Raw genomic sequence first — 14,362 nt, 5'->3', positions numbered from 1 at the left:
GGCGAGAGGGAATTTTACCAGGGCCCAGGAATTAACCAGTGCAAGTTTATAAAAGCTTTTATTTGCTCTTGGTTATGACCAAGAATGGGACAGTGATCTTTTATACAATTTGATACAGTAAGTGGTACAAAAAGAATGCAGTTTTAAATAAAAAGCCAGAGTGGAGTAGCAAAAATATTAAAAGAGTAAGTAAAAAAAAAAAACCCAAAAAAAAAGAAACCAGTAGGCATGGGAATTAATCCTTAGGTCTCAAGTTGATGCTGTTTTGCTACCATCCAAGTCTGAGAGCAGGAAGCTTTGACCCCCCCCCCACCCACTCTGTCTCAGTAGCTCTCCAGAGCACTGGCTAGAAAGTAGTTAACACACTGGGAGGATAAACTCAAGCTCGGGGTTTAGTTTATCGTGATCAATTTAATCAAGCTCCCCCTTTTTTTCCCCCCCCCCCCAGTAACAAAAAGGTAGGGCTGAGTTCTCCTCCACCAGTGCCTCCCCGTGGTGGCAGCACCAGCGCTGGGGTGAGCGGCGCAGGGCAAGCTGCTTGCATACCCTTTTCTAGGTTGGCTTTGGGCTTTATGCCACAGGCAGGGCTGGGGCAGGGGGTGTCACTCCAAGTAGAGGTCTCACAAGTTAGTTTGCTAGCTAGTAGAAAGTTTAAGTATCAGCAGAAATCAAGTGAGGGGTGGGGGGAGGAGTTATTTATCGTTGATTTGCGTTGTTCGCTCCTCCTCGGCCAGGCTTTGCACTCCACAACACAAACCCAAGCCAAGCCACACGGTTCAAAGTGATGGTTTTTATAGGAACAGAAATAGACCATCTAAGAAATAGTTCAGTTTATTAAGTGGGCAAGGAGAATACGAAAGGGCAGGATTAGGACCAGTGAGTGGCCTGTCCTCTGCCTGTTGGCTCGCAATGAACACAGCGTCTACAAAGGATCCCGAGGGAGTTTACAGAGGGAGCTGAGACTCTGGAAGCAAATAAAAAGCTCACGTTTAAAACAAGGATTATACAAAAAAAAAAAAACCAAAACCAACACCTTGATGTTAATCTTCTCCTTTTTTCTTTTTTTTTCTCTTTTTCCCTTTTTGATGAGGTTAGAAAGTGCAGGTTTAGCCAAAGGCAGCCAGACTCTATTTACACACCGACCGGCGGAGACGGGAGCAACGCGACAGGGCCGATTTAATCCGCCGGTCCCAACCCCCAAGGGCCACTCGACTGGGAAGGGATAAAACACACAGGGGAGACAAACTGCCAAAATACAGAGGGGCAGGGAGACACCTCGCTCGGGTTACTACACGGGGGAAGCCGTTTGCTCAACGCTAAAACACCGTCATTTCATTAAAATTCAATCAGCGTTATCGACTACTTCAATGATTCACCCGAGACAGTTCAAAAGCCAAGAGGACAAGAGCGAGGCACAGGCTCGTCCAGCTTCAAAGGAGAATTGGAGGCGTGAGGAGGAAGAAGCGTCTATTTAAAACATCGTTTTGTCCTTGGCTGGAGCAACTCTCCTACACGGGACTTGAAATGCAAGGCAAGAGAAGGGAGAAATGCTCTGGCAGATCCAGCACCCGGTTCAGAAGGAGCAGGCAGCGTGGTCAGAGTCAGTCCTCAAACCCTGGCCTTCCAGAAACAGAGCCATCAGGGGTACCAGGGCCAAGCTGTCAAGGACAACGGGGCCACACCAGTAGGCACACTATAGTCATGTTGTGAGGGCCACTGGGGCCAGCCCATGCTGTCAAGGACACCAGAGCCTGGCCGTGACACAGCTGACAAAGCAAGTTAATCCCAGCGGAGCTCAGCAGCCCAGCTGGGATCACTCACTACGATCCCACAGCGCAGGAGCAAGAGCAGGACTGACCCCAAGTACCAGTGACTCAGCTTTTAGCACTAAGAATGGAGAGCATCCAGAAGGTGGTAATAAATTAAACTGCCAACTTGTTGGTCGGGTTTGGTTTTGGTTTGTTGTTTGTTTTTCTCCTTAAATCCTGTTTCACTCAACCTTTCGCTGGGCTACCGACCACCTCGGAGCAGCTAATGGTAAGAGAGAGCTGCGAATTCCACATTAACTGCTGTCAGTTTGAGCACTGCATGGTTATATTCACACACAAAGTAGACAACCACATCACCCTCCATAGAAAACTAGTGCATGCAAAGAACTCTTCCATGTCATAAACCCGATGGCTATGCAGGAGGAGAGAGAGAGAGAGAGAAAGAGAGAGGGAGGATATAACTAGTGAACTGACATCGGCTAGAGGGAAATTAGTATCTTCCACATTATATATATATATATTTTTTTTTTAGCTTTGAAAGCTAAATCAGTGCTTGGTGTTATAAAAAGTTCTTTTTGTTGTTGTTGTTGTTGCTGTTGTTGCTTTGGCAGACGTACCGCGTTGCCATCCTTCGAACGAACACATCACACCCACGGCGGAGAGAAAGGCAAAGAAAAGCAGCAGCATGCAGGCGAAAAAGGGAAAGAGCTGCGAGTGAGGGAAGGAAAAAAAATTCAAACAACCACAAAAAAAAAGAGGGTTCTGAAGGGCTCCATCACCAAAAAGGAGACACAGCAGATTAAATGGAGGAGGTTGGTTGGGGTTTTGTGTTTTGTTTGTTTTCCACCACCCTTTGTTCCTCGATGCGCGACACCAACGGGTACAAGAAAGCGAATCGCGAGAGAAGGGCGTTGGGTGGTTTGAAATAGCCAGGGGTGGATGGGATGTCTCCTGCACATGCCTCCAGCCAGAAGGAAACAAAGAAAACACCACACACCCAACAACTCCAAAACAACCAAAAGGGGGGGAAAAAAAAAATTAAATGAAAACCAAAAAGTTCCTTTCCACGTAAGGCACGGGACAAAATAAACTCCCATTCACAGGCTCGAAGGCGAAAAAAACAGAACAACAAATGAGTGTTTTCCTGGCTGGTCTAAGAGAAGATGGTGACTCAAGCAGGGCTTTTTAATCCATGGAGAGAAAATTCCACTGTGGTACAAAAGAAATTGTTAATTCTAACTTTTATTCTTATACAATTTGCAGAGTTGAAATATGATTGCTTCTACGTGGGGTGTTTTGTAATGTCGGGAGGAACGGGACTATAATACAACCAAAATGTAGTGGTAAGTTTGAGCAGGTACATTAAAAAACAAAAAATATATATATATATAGATGAAGTCATGGAGATGATTTTCCTATACATGTTGTTGAGGCAAAATTAAAGAGAGTACGCAAGCGGTCCTAAACGGAAACCCAGAAAAGGAGGCAGGAGCTTGTTAAGATGAGGAACAAAAAACATTGGGTTTAAGGTTAAAAACGGGCAGAGTGGTTTCTTTTAGCAGCAAGAAAAAAAAGGGGGCGGTGGATGGCGATTGGTGAGAGAGGAGAAGGTTCAGCAACACTTGCTCTTCCAGCCCGTCACCCCGCCTCCGCTGCTGATATCTACATTTTCACTGTTGGGCTCTTTTACAGGGGTCTGCAATGAAACAAGTAAAGACAGTTAGAGGAGGCTGGAGAGATCTCAAAACATTTGGAGCTGAAGAGAAAGAGGCTTACAAAGAATCATAGAATCAACCTGGTTGGAAGAGACCTCCAAGATCACCCACTCCAACCTAGCACCCAGCCCTATCCAGCCAACTAGACCATGGCACCGAGTGCCTCATCCAGTCTTTTCTTGAAGACCTCAAAGGCATCATCAAAGAGTATTAGCATTAAACTATGGCAAAGAGCTCTGTGGAGATCACAGAATCAGTCAGGGTTGGAAGGGACCACAAGGATCATCTAGTTTCATCCCCCTCACCATAGGCAGAGACACCCTACCCTAGAGCAGGCTGCACACAGCCTCAGCCAGACTGGCATCAAACACCTCCAGCAATGGGGCCTCAACCACCTCCCTGGGCAACCCACTCCAGCCTCTCACCACTCTCATGCTCAACAACTTCCTCCTCACCTCCACTCTCAATCTCTCCACCTCCAGCTTTGCTCCATTCCCCTCAGTCCTGTCACTACCTGAAATCCTGAGTCATTAATCACAGAGTCATAGAATGGGCTGGGTTTGGAAGTGACCCCCAAAGGTCATCAAGTTCAACCCTCCCTGCAGTCAGCAAGGACATCCTCAACTAGACTGAGCTGCCCAGAGCCCCGTTGAGTTTCACTTTGAATATCTCCAGGGATGGGACCCAACTACCTCCCTGGGCAATCTGTTCCAGTGTTCCACCACCCTCATAGTAAAGAACCTGTTCCTAGCATCCAGTCTAAATCTGTTCTTGTCTCGTTTGAAGCCACTGCTCCTTGGCCTTATCACCACAGGTCTTTGTGAACAGTCTCTCTCCATCCTTCTTGTAGATCCCCTTCAGGTACTGGAAGGTCTCTATTAGGTATCCCCTGAGTCTCCTCTTCTCTAGGTGGAGCAATCCCAGCTCCCTCAGCCTGTCTTCACAGCAGAGGTGCTTCAATTCCCTGACTGTTTTTGTGGCACTCCACTGGATCAACTCCATCGTGTCCATGTCCTTCCTGTATTCAGGGCTCCAGAGGTGGACACTGTACTACTCCAAGTAAGGTCTCACCAGAGCAAAGTGGCAGAATCTCCTCTCTTCATCTGCTGGCCATGCATCTTTGGATGCAGCCTAGGATGTGACTGGCCTACTAGGCTGCAAGTGCACACTGTCTGCTCATGTCCACCTTCTAATGTTGGAAAAGATCTCCAAGATCACAAAGTCCAACCACTAACCCAGCACTGCCAGGTCACCACTAAACCATGTCTACCCCCAGAGATGGTGACTCCACCACTGCCTGGGGCCACATGTTCCTTCAGTGAAGAAATTGTTGCTTATGTCCAAGCTAAACCTCTCCTGGCACAATGTGAGGCCATTTCCTCTCATCTTGTTGCTCATTCCTTGGAGGAGACCAACCCCATTTTGCTCCAACCTCCTTTTAGGGAGCTGTAGAAAGCAAGGTCTCCCCTCAGCCTCCCTTTTGGGTAGAGAATCCTCCTCCCCACTGCAGTAAAAGCAGTTGTTTCAAGTAACTAACAACTGGAAAGCTGGGAAAAAAGAACCAGCTTTTGAACTTGGACCACTCCAATGTAAACTACAACTATTTCTAGACCCTGCTTTAAGAACTGGCTGGGGCTTTGGCAGAGCAAGTAAATCACAGCATACAACACGCACAAACTGAAGGGAAATTATGTGAACTAATGACCTCGAAGAACCACAGAGTCATTTATGGATAAAGAAGGGCTGTTCAAAAGCCTTCCAAGTTAAACCAGGACACCAGCTTCCGAGGCAGGGGATAAAACAGGCTCCTCTGCGTCACAGGGTGTAAACTTGGTTAGACCAAAGCAAGAAATCAAAGGCGAGTGGCTTGGATCAGATGCAAACAGCTACTTTCAGCTGTTTAGAAAGCTAACCTAAACATTCATGTTTTGGCCCAAATTCCTTCTCTTACTCTCCTTGTCGCAGCCTTGCAAAAGCAACACCCTCCCCTCCACCTCCCAGCTCTTCAGACAAACACATAGAGGCCCAAGGACAAGGTCTAAAGGGCTGTTGGGAGGCTGACCTTTTGTTCACCAAAGGCCAGGGATTTTCACCCTGTTTCTCACATCACATTTTGACACAACTTGTCAAAAAGGAATGCAGGAATGACTCAGAACTACAACACAGAACTGGTTGCTGCTGAGACGTGTACTGCAAAGGGTTGTGAAACCACTCAGCATTGATTCTGCACTGAGTCTCTTACCCTGTTAAATGGGTTCACATTAGCAGTGTGAGCAGCGAAGGACATTGATGGAGGCAGGCTCAGGAGCACAGAAAACCACCTATCATAGAATCAGAGTCTTCAAAGGTCATCTAGTCCAACCTCTCTGTGGTAGGCAGAAACATCTGCAACTACAACAGGTTGCTCAGAACTCAGTCCAACATCACTTGGAATGGTTACAGGGATGAGCCACCCTGGTTCCAGGGATATACCACCTCTCTGGGCAAACTAGGCCAGTGTCTCACCACCCTCATAGTGGTGAACTTCTTTCATTTAATTTAAACCTCTCTTCTTTTAGTTTACAACCATCACCCCTTGTCCTGTCACAACAGATCCTGCTAAAAACTTTGTCCCCAGCTTTCTTATCAGCCTCTAAGTACTGAAAAGCCACCACAAAGTTTCCCCAGTGCCTTCTCCCCAGGCTGAACAACACCAACTCTTTCAGCCTGACCTCACAGCACATGTGTTCCAGGCTTTGGGTCCTTTCTGTGGCCTTCTCTGGACCTACACCAACAGGTCCATGTCTCTCCTGTGTTGAGGACCCCAGAGCTGACTGCAGGTGTGGTCTCAGCAGAGGGGAGCAGAGGGGAGCAGAGGGGAGCAGAGGGGAGCAGAGGGGAAGAATCTCCTCCCTCAATCTGCTGGCCATGCTGCTTTGGATGCAGCCCAGAAGACAGTTGGCTTCCGGGCTGCGAATGCACACTGCCTGCTCCTGTCCAGCTTTTCATCCACCAGCACCTCTAAGTCCTTCTCCACACGGGTGACCTCCATCCCTTCATCACTCAGCCCTGATGGATTCCAAGAGTTGCCACAAAGTGGGGCCAGGACCTTATGTTTAGCCTTGTTGACCATCAAGAGGTTCATAGAGACCTGTTTCTCCAGCTTGTCCATGTCTCTCTGGACGGTGTAAGGTTAACTCAAGCCTCTCAACTTCCATAGGAGTTTCAGTGCTGGAAAGGCAGGATCTTAAGCAGGAATGTGCCAGCACAGGGGCTACTGGGTCAACCAAGCTCTTAGCTATGGGAGTCCATCAGCTAATTGAAATCAGCTCAGGTCAACCCTGCAATCAAACAGTGACAGCTACTGGAAGCTTAGTATGGATGAAGATGGTGGGAGGGAGAAGACAATTCTCTGACAGGCCTACTGAAATGCTTTCACTCCAAGCACATGTACAACACAACCATGAGTTTAAGGACCAAACCACCACACGTTTCCTGGGCAACATGCTCTGGGTGACACTGCTTTATGAAAGAGAATCACTTAGGCTGGGAAGACTTCAAGACTCCCAATGGATCAATATTCCCAAGCCAGCTTGGTGGGAATTGGGTTGTCTGCAAACTGACTGAGGGTGCCCTGGATCCCTTCATCCAGACCATCGATAATGACATTAAACAGAACAGGTCCCAGTACTGAGCCCTGGATACTAAGTACTTTAGCAGGGGGGTTGGACTAGATGATCTCCAGAGGTCCTTTCCAACCCTCACCACGTTGGGATTCTGTGATTTTATGACTTTCTGTTGCTTGGCTCTTTGATGTCCACTGCTCCCCCCACACAACACCCCTCCAACAGTAAAAACATCAGAGGAGCTTTAGAAGCTCCAAAGCTTTAGATGCACCACAGGACTCGCTTGGCTTATTGCACGCCGAAGGCAAAAGCTGCAGGGCCAGAAGCAAACATGACAAGCAAGAGGAGGTGAGATTTGGGGCTGGGTTTGTTGACAGGAAGGCTGCAAGCACCTACCTTTCGAAGAATGTCTTCTGCTAACGTGAGGAATGCCTTCTCGATGTTTATATTTGCTTTTGCACTAGTCTCGAAAAACCTAATTCCATGCTCCCTAGCAATCTAAACCAAAAAGAGAGGGAGAAGGAGGTTAGTGTCACCAGAGACTGCCTCAGGCTCTGCTGCTGCTGGAACTTGCAGGGTGAGCAGTGCTTACAAGCTGTACCGTCCCTTCAGCCACAGCGGGGATCAGAAGTGCCCAGGCTAGGCAGTGTCATGAAAGAAGATCTGGAATGTTAAGGATTCAGAATGAGCAATTAAAGCGTATTAGATCACAAGCTGATGTCTGAACACAAGATGACAGGCACCGTGAGCCTGTCACATGGTAGGAAACCTAGAATCATAGAACTGGTTAGGTTGGAAAAGACCTTTACAATCACAGAGCCCTGGCATTAATTCAGCACTGCCAGGTCACTGCTTAAATCATGTCCCTTAGCACCACATCAATATGGCTTTGCAGTCTCTCCAGGTGGTCTGTTTGAAGGCTTGGCAACCCTGCTGGGGAAGAAACTGTTCCAGCCTAAACCTCCTAGGTGCAATGTGAGGCTGCTTCCTCTTGCCCTATTCACCTGCTCCTTGCAAAGATATCAACCCCAATGTCACTCCTTTCAAAGAGCTGCAGAGAGCAGGAAGGTCTCCCCTCAGCTTCCTTTTATCCATCCCATGTCCCTTAGCACCACATCAATATGGCTTTGCAGTCTCTCCAGGTGGTCTGTTTGAAGGCTTGGCAACCCTGCTGGGGAAGAAACTGTTCCAGCCTAAACCTCCCTGGTGCAATGTGAGGCTGCTTCCTCTTGCCCTATTCACCTGCTCCTTGCAAAGATATCAACCCCAATGTCACTCCTTTCAAAGAGCTGCAGAGAGGAGGCAGGTCTCCCCCCAGCTTCCTTTTATCCATCCTGAACAACCTCAGGTCTCTCTACCACTCCTCACAAGACTTGTGCTCTAGATCCTTCTCTGGGCACACTCCAGCACCTTAGTGTCCTTTTTGGAGTGAGTGGCTCAAAACTGAACCTCAAATTTGTGGTGTGGTCTCTTCAGTGTCCAGTACAGAGGGGAAGCCATCTCTCTGTTCCTGCTGGCCACACTACTGCTGATCCAAGCCAGGATGCTGTTGGCTTTTCTTGGCCACATGGGCACACACTGGCTCATCTTCAGCTGCCTGTCAACCAACATCCCAAGGTCCTTTTCTGCCAGGCAGTTTCCAGATATGCTTCCCCAAGCCTGAAGTGTTGCAGGGGGTTGTTGTGACCCAAGTGCAGGACTCAGCCCCCGGCCTTGTGGAACCTCATTCCACTGGTCTTGGCCCACTGAACCAGCATGACTAGATCCCTCTGTGGAGCCTCTGATCCCCCAGCAGACCAAGACTAGCATCCAACTTGGTATCCTCTGTCAACTTAACACAGGATCCCTGAAAACTGCTACCCAAGAGAGCAGCAACTGCAGCTGAACTCATTCCTTTCACAGCATTCCCTCAGCTTACAAACCATCACCAAATCCTGTTACCTTGATCATTCTCCAACACACTTCATTGCGGCACCTCAAGCAGTTGGAGATGGTGGGAACTCTTGGTACAGATAAGCAAGCTTTTGTCCAACACTTACCTGTTCACCTCTTGCTTTAGGGACAACTCTTTTATCTTCCATGTCACACTTGTTTCCTAACAGCATCCTCTCCACATCTTCATTGGCATGCTGAAATGAGACAAGATCAGGGTTGATGCATGTCCTCCAGCAAGCAGTTAACACCAACTTCACTTGATGTCCAGGCTGATGTTTATGTGTTGTGGTGCCCTGCACTTCCCTGAACATCTTCCCTTCTGAAAGGATCAAAGTGCTTCTCTGCAACTCTGATATTTTCAGTTAGTGACATTGCCCAACCAAACCTTCATTAGTTGGCAATTGGCAAGGTGGGAAAAGAATGAGCTTCCTGCCCAGCACTCTGAAGTGTCAAGTTTTGTGTGTGCTGGACAAGAACACTAACTACAGAAATGATGTTACCATCATGTCCACAGCTGCCAATGATCATTCATGCACTGGAGTACCTCTAATGACATCAATACTTTTAGTTAGTGTTTAAAGGGTGCCTTGCATGGTCTTACTTTAGACCTTCCAAGTCTTTGCAACTATGATTTCACAGAATCCCATAACTGCAGTATAGTGAGGGGGCAGAACTGACTTCTGGACATCATTCAGTCCAATCCTTCTGGGATCACCCACAGCAGGTTGTCCAGGATCAAGAGGTCCAGGCAGATTTAGAATCTCTCCATAGAACACTCCACAACCTCCCTCTCTGGGCAGCCTTTTCCAGGGCTCTGGCACTCTCATAGGAAAGACATTTCTCCTCATTTGATGGAACCTTCTGGGTTCTGGTTTGGGCCCACTGCCCCTTATCCTGCCACTGGGCACCATTGAAAAGAGTCTGGCCTCATTCCTCCTGCCCCTCATCCTTTAGCTATTGATCAGCATTGAGAATCATAGAATCAACCAGGTTGGAAGAGATCTCCAAGATCATCCAGTCCAACCTAGCACCCAGCCCTGCCCAATCATACAGACCATAACACTGAGCACCTCAGCCAGGCTTTGCTTCAACACCTCCAGGAATGGTAACTCCACCACCATCCTGGGCAGCCCATTCCAATGCCAATCACTCTCTCTGCCAACAACTTCCTCCTACATCCAGCCTAGACCTCCTCCAGCACAACTTGAGACTCTGTCCCCTTGTTCTATTGCTGGTTGCCTGGCAGAAGAGACCAAGCCCCCAAGTGTGTTCTTCTCCAGGCTAAACAGCCCTAGGTCTCTCTGCCTTTCCTCATCAGGGACATGCTCCAGTCTCCTCAGAACTTTCAAGACCACAAAGCCTGCTAACCTGGAAGTCAGTAAGACAACCCCTTTTGCCTACAGTGATTTTTAGAGGATTTACCAAGGGAAATCACAGCGCTCTCACATTGTGCTGCTCTTCTGATATCACAATCGTCAGAGTAAGAGCATGTCAGCTTTGTGCTTCAGCAACAAGGGCTTCAAACAGACCTTGAGAAGCTCACACAGCAAGATGGAAGGCAGAGTGCACACCAAGCACACACAGACCAAGACATCACAGAGGGAAAACTCAAGTGAGCATCATGATAAAGCTCATGATTGAAAAAAAATCAGGAGCATACACACAGGGAATCATCCTTGGGGCAAAATCAATACCAATGCTCAAGGAATGCTGGATGACCAAAAATACTCTGGCCAATATCCATCACAGCACGGGAAGAACATGCCAAAGATATCCACTGAACCAGCAGAAAGGTTCTAGCAGCCACAGCACAAAGCATCACTTAAGTGGGTAACTGAAGTGCTCTAAAAGCTGCCTTGAGAAGCTTCTTGGAAAGTCTAATTTGAGCTTACTTCCACTCTAAGAATTTTACTGCAACTTTATGAGAGCATTACTAACAGAACTTGAGAGGAAGGAGGTCCTCCAGCTTGCAGAAACAATCTCCTTCCACATGCCTCAGGAGAACCACCTCAAGGTTCTCTTCCCTTTAGGTCACAAGGAGGAAGAGTGAGCAGATAGCAAAGTTAAAGGTATCAAGTAGAGCAAGACTCTGAAGATGATGGTTTTTCCTACTCACACAGCAGCCCCAACACACAAAACCTTGCACCTGAGCAATCTGACTAAGTTACAGATTGCATTGGGTGGGAAGGGATCCTCAAAGGTCATTTTGTGACACCTCCAACTAGATAAGGCTGAGCAGTCCAAAGCATAAGTGCATAGCACAGTAACCTTTGCAGAATGTGTGAGCTTTAAATTATTAAGCATTTAGCAAGGGTAAAAGTGCAAATTTCCAGGGTTCCTGGCTGCTTCCAAATCAAGGCTTAAGTGTGTTACACTGAGTGCAGCTGGGTGCAGAAGAGTGTGGCCAGCAGGTTGAAGAAGGTTGTCATTCCACTCTGCTCTGCCCTGGGCAAGCCACCTCTAGAGTAGTAAATCCAGTTCTGCACTCCCCAGTTCAAGACAGACTGAAGAGAGTCCAGCAGAGGCTACAAAGGTGCTGGAGCATGTCTGTGATGAAGGCTGAGAGACCTGGGGCTGTTTAGCCTGAAATACAGCAGATTGAGAGGAGATCTTCTCAAAGCTCCTCAATGGCTAAAGGGCAGGGGGCAAAGGGATGGGTCCAGACTCTTTTCAGTGGTTCCCAGCAACAGAACAAGGGACAATGGGCACAAACTGCAACTCAGGAGATTCTCCATCTGGAGCTGAGAAGCTTCTTTGCTGTGAAGATGCTGGAGCACTGGATGAGGCAGCACAGAGAGGCTGTGGAGTGTCCTTCTCTGGAGATTCCACCCCCCCTAGACATTATGATTCTGGACAACCTGCTGTGGGTGACTCCCTTATAGCAAGGAGGTTGGAATAGATGATCTCCAGAAGCCCCTTCCAATCCTCAACATGCTGGGATTCTGTATCCTGCAGAAGAGGCTCCTTGCACAGAGCAGCACTTCAAAACAGCAGCTTGCTCAGCAAAAATTCTCCTCCTTGAGGGAGTATCTTTGGCATAATTAACTTCTTATAAGCCCAAACCACTGAGTTGCTTCATTCACAACCAGCACCAGCAATAATCCTGTACATGAATGGGTAGCACTTGCCATGCATTTTAGCAAGAAGCCCAAACACTGCATCTGAAATCTCAGAGGATGATTCCACCCCTTATTTCTGCAAGCATTCTCTGATAGTGAGCTTCTTCTGCAACAAAAAACGCTTCCTAAAGCATCAGACATCCCTTCTGAAACTGCATCTACCACACAGCCTTTACAATGCACTTGAAATCAGCTGCTGAGGTTTGCATGACACAGATTTAGCACAATGAGGTCAGCAAAAAGCAATCACTTCCCAGACACCATGGCATAAGTGAGACCTATTACTCAACTTCCTGGATACTACTGAAGTTTTCAAACAAAGCACCTGCAGAAGCAGATTTACATTCAACTTGTCACCAACTCTCTTCCTTTGTTTCCTCTCCCACCCCTTTTCTGTACCCACCAACCGCTGTACTTTGCCATCAACACTGTAATCTCCCAAATCCTGGTGAGGAGCCTGGAGCACAGCCCTGTGAGGAGAGGCTGAGGGAGCTGGGGGTGAGCAGCCTGCAGAAGAGGCTCAGGGCTGACCTCATTGCTGTCTACAACTACCTGAAGGGAGGCTGTAGCCAGGTGGGGTTGGGCTCTTCTGCCAGGCAAGCAGCAATAGAACAAGGGGACAGAGTCTCAAGTTGTGCCAGGGGAGGTCTGGGCTGGATGTTGGAGGAAGTTCTTCACAGAAAGAGTGATTGGCATTGGAATGGGCTGCCCAGGGAAGCAAAGACTGGATGAGGCACTTAGTGCCATGGTCTAGTTGACTGGATAGGGCTGGGTGCTAGGTTGGACTGGATGAGCTTGCAGGTCTTTTCCAACCTGGTTGATTCTATGTTTCTATATCCCAGGCTAGGAAATTAGTCCAAATATCTCATTTTTGCTCTGTAAGAATCTTCCAGAAGCCTCAATGCTCCAACAAGCAATGCTTGGCAGCACAAATCTGCTGATGCTCAGCTCTACAGGGCCATTTTCAAGCTTTCTAGGAAAACAGAATCCAAACATTTTTCCATTTAGGAACAGCATAACAAAAGCAAGACCCAAGAGCTGTGTTGCTCTCTTAACATCTCTGAACTTCCAGAGAACGAACTCCTGGGAACTCAGGCAATGAATATTTCCCCATCAGTTTCTTCTGCTTCACTTGAACTTGCTTGAAACGTTACCAGCTTCCTTGTCTGGCATTCCTCTAACAAGGAATGCCATCTCTGCAGCATTCAACAGCACTTTGCCATGCTAAACTCACAAATTCTTCATGACATCAGTTTAGAGGCTGAGGCAATCATGAACACAGGCTGGGGAACAAAGGGATAGAGAGCAGCTCTGCAGAAAAGGATTTGGGGATGAAAAGCTGGACAGGGTTTGGCAACACGATTTAGAGCCCAGAAACAAATTGTCTTCTGGGATACATAACCAGCAGTGGGGGGTGCAAGTCATAGAATCAGTCAGGATTGGAAGGGACCACAAGGAGCAGCCAGTTCCAACCCCCCTGCCATGCCCAAGGATACTCTACCCTAGAGCAGGCTGCACACAGCCTCAGCCAGCCTGGCCTTAAACACCTCCAGCCATGGGGCCTCAACCACCTCCCTGGGCAACCCAGTCCAGCCTCTCACTACTCTCATGCTCGACAAATTCCTCTTCACCTCCAGCTTTGTTCCATTCCCCCTAGTCCTGTCACTCCCTGAGAGCCTCAGAAGTCCTTCCCCAGCTTTTCTGTAGGCCCCTTCAGATACTGGAAGGCCACAAGAACCTTAGAGCCTTATCTTCTCCAGACTGAACAGCCCCAACTCATTCAGTCTGTCTTCATAGAGGAGGTGCTCCAGAGTCAACAGAGGTGATTCTGCCCCTCTTCTCTGCTCTAGTGAGACTCCATCTGCAGTACTGGGTACAGATCTGGGGTCCTCAGCACAGGAGACATAGATGTGAGGGAGCAGGGCCAGAGGGCACAACAATTCAAGTGCTAGAACCCCTCTGCTGTGAGGACAGGCTGACAGAGTTGGGTTTACCCAGTCTGGAGAAGAGAAAGCTGTGGGGAGATCTTCTTATGGCCTTTCAATATTTAAAGGAGCCTAAAAGAAAGCTGGGGACAGATTTATTAGCAGGGCCTGTTGTGACAGGACAAGGGGTAACAATTTGAAACTAAAAGAGGAGAGATTCAGACAGGGCACAAGAAATACTTATTTCTGCACTGAGGGTAGGGAGACACTGGACCCAGACTGCCCATTCCTGGA

General features: G+C 48.0%; 1 protein-coding gene across 1 annotated transcript in view; it reads right to left on the bottom strand.

Moving 5' to 3' along the window:
* Positions 1 to 815: 815 nt before the first annotated feature.
* The window catches only part of RAB10 (RAB10, member RAS oncogene family), a 55,043-nt gene continuing 41,496 nt past the window's right edge, over positions 816 to 14,362 (bottom strand). The window contains exons 4-6 of the mRNA XM_064146547.1: positions 9,129 to 9,218; positions 7,486 to 7,587; positions 816 to 3,465 (exon numbers count right to left, since the gene is read on the bottom strand). Coding sequence (XP_064002617.1) covers positions 3,382 to 3,465; positions 7,486 to 7,587; positions 9,129 to 9,218 — 276 coding nt within the window. The 3' untranslated portion in view covers positions 816 to 3,381. The remainder of the gene's footprint in view (positions 3,466 to 7,485; positions 7,588 to 9,128; positions 9,219 to 14,362) is intronic.

Source organism: Pogoniulus pusillus, chromosome 7, assembly GCF_015220805.1.
Source record: "Pogoniulus pusillus isolate bPogPus1 chromosome 7, bPogPus1.pri, whole genome shotgun sequence".
Lineage (NCBI taxonomy): Eukaryota > Metazoa > Chordata > Aves > Piciformes > Lybiidae > Pogoniulus > Pogoniulus pusillus.
The sequence above is the reverse complement of the archived record's forward strand: the minus strand, read 5'-3'. Positions and strand labels throughout refer to the sequence as shown.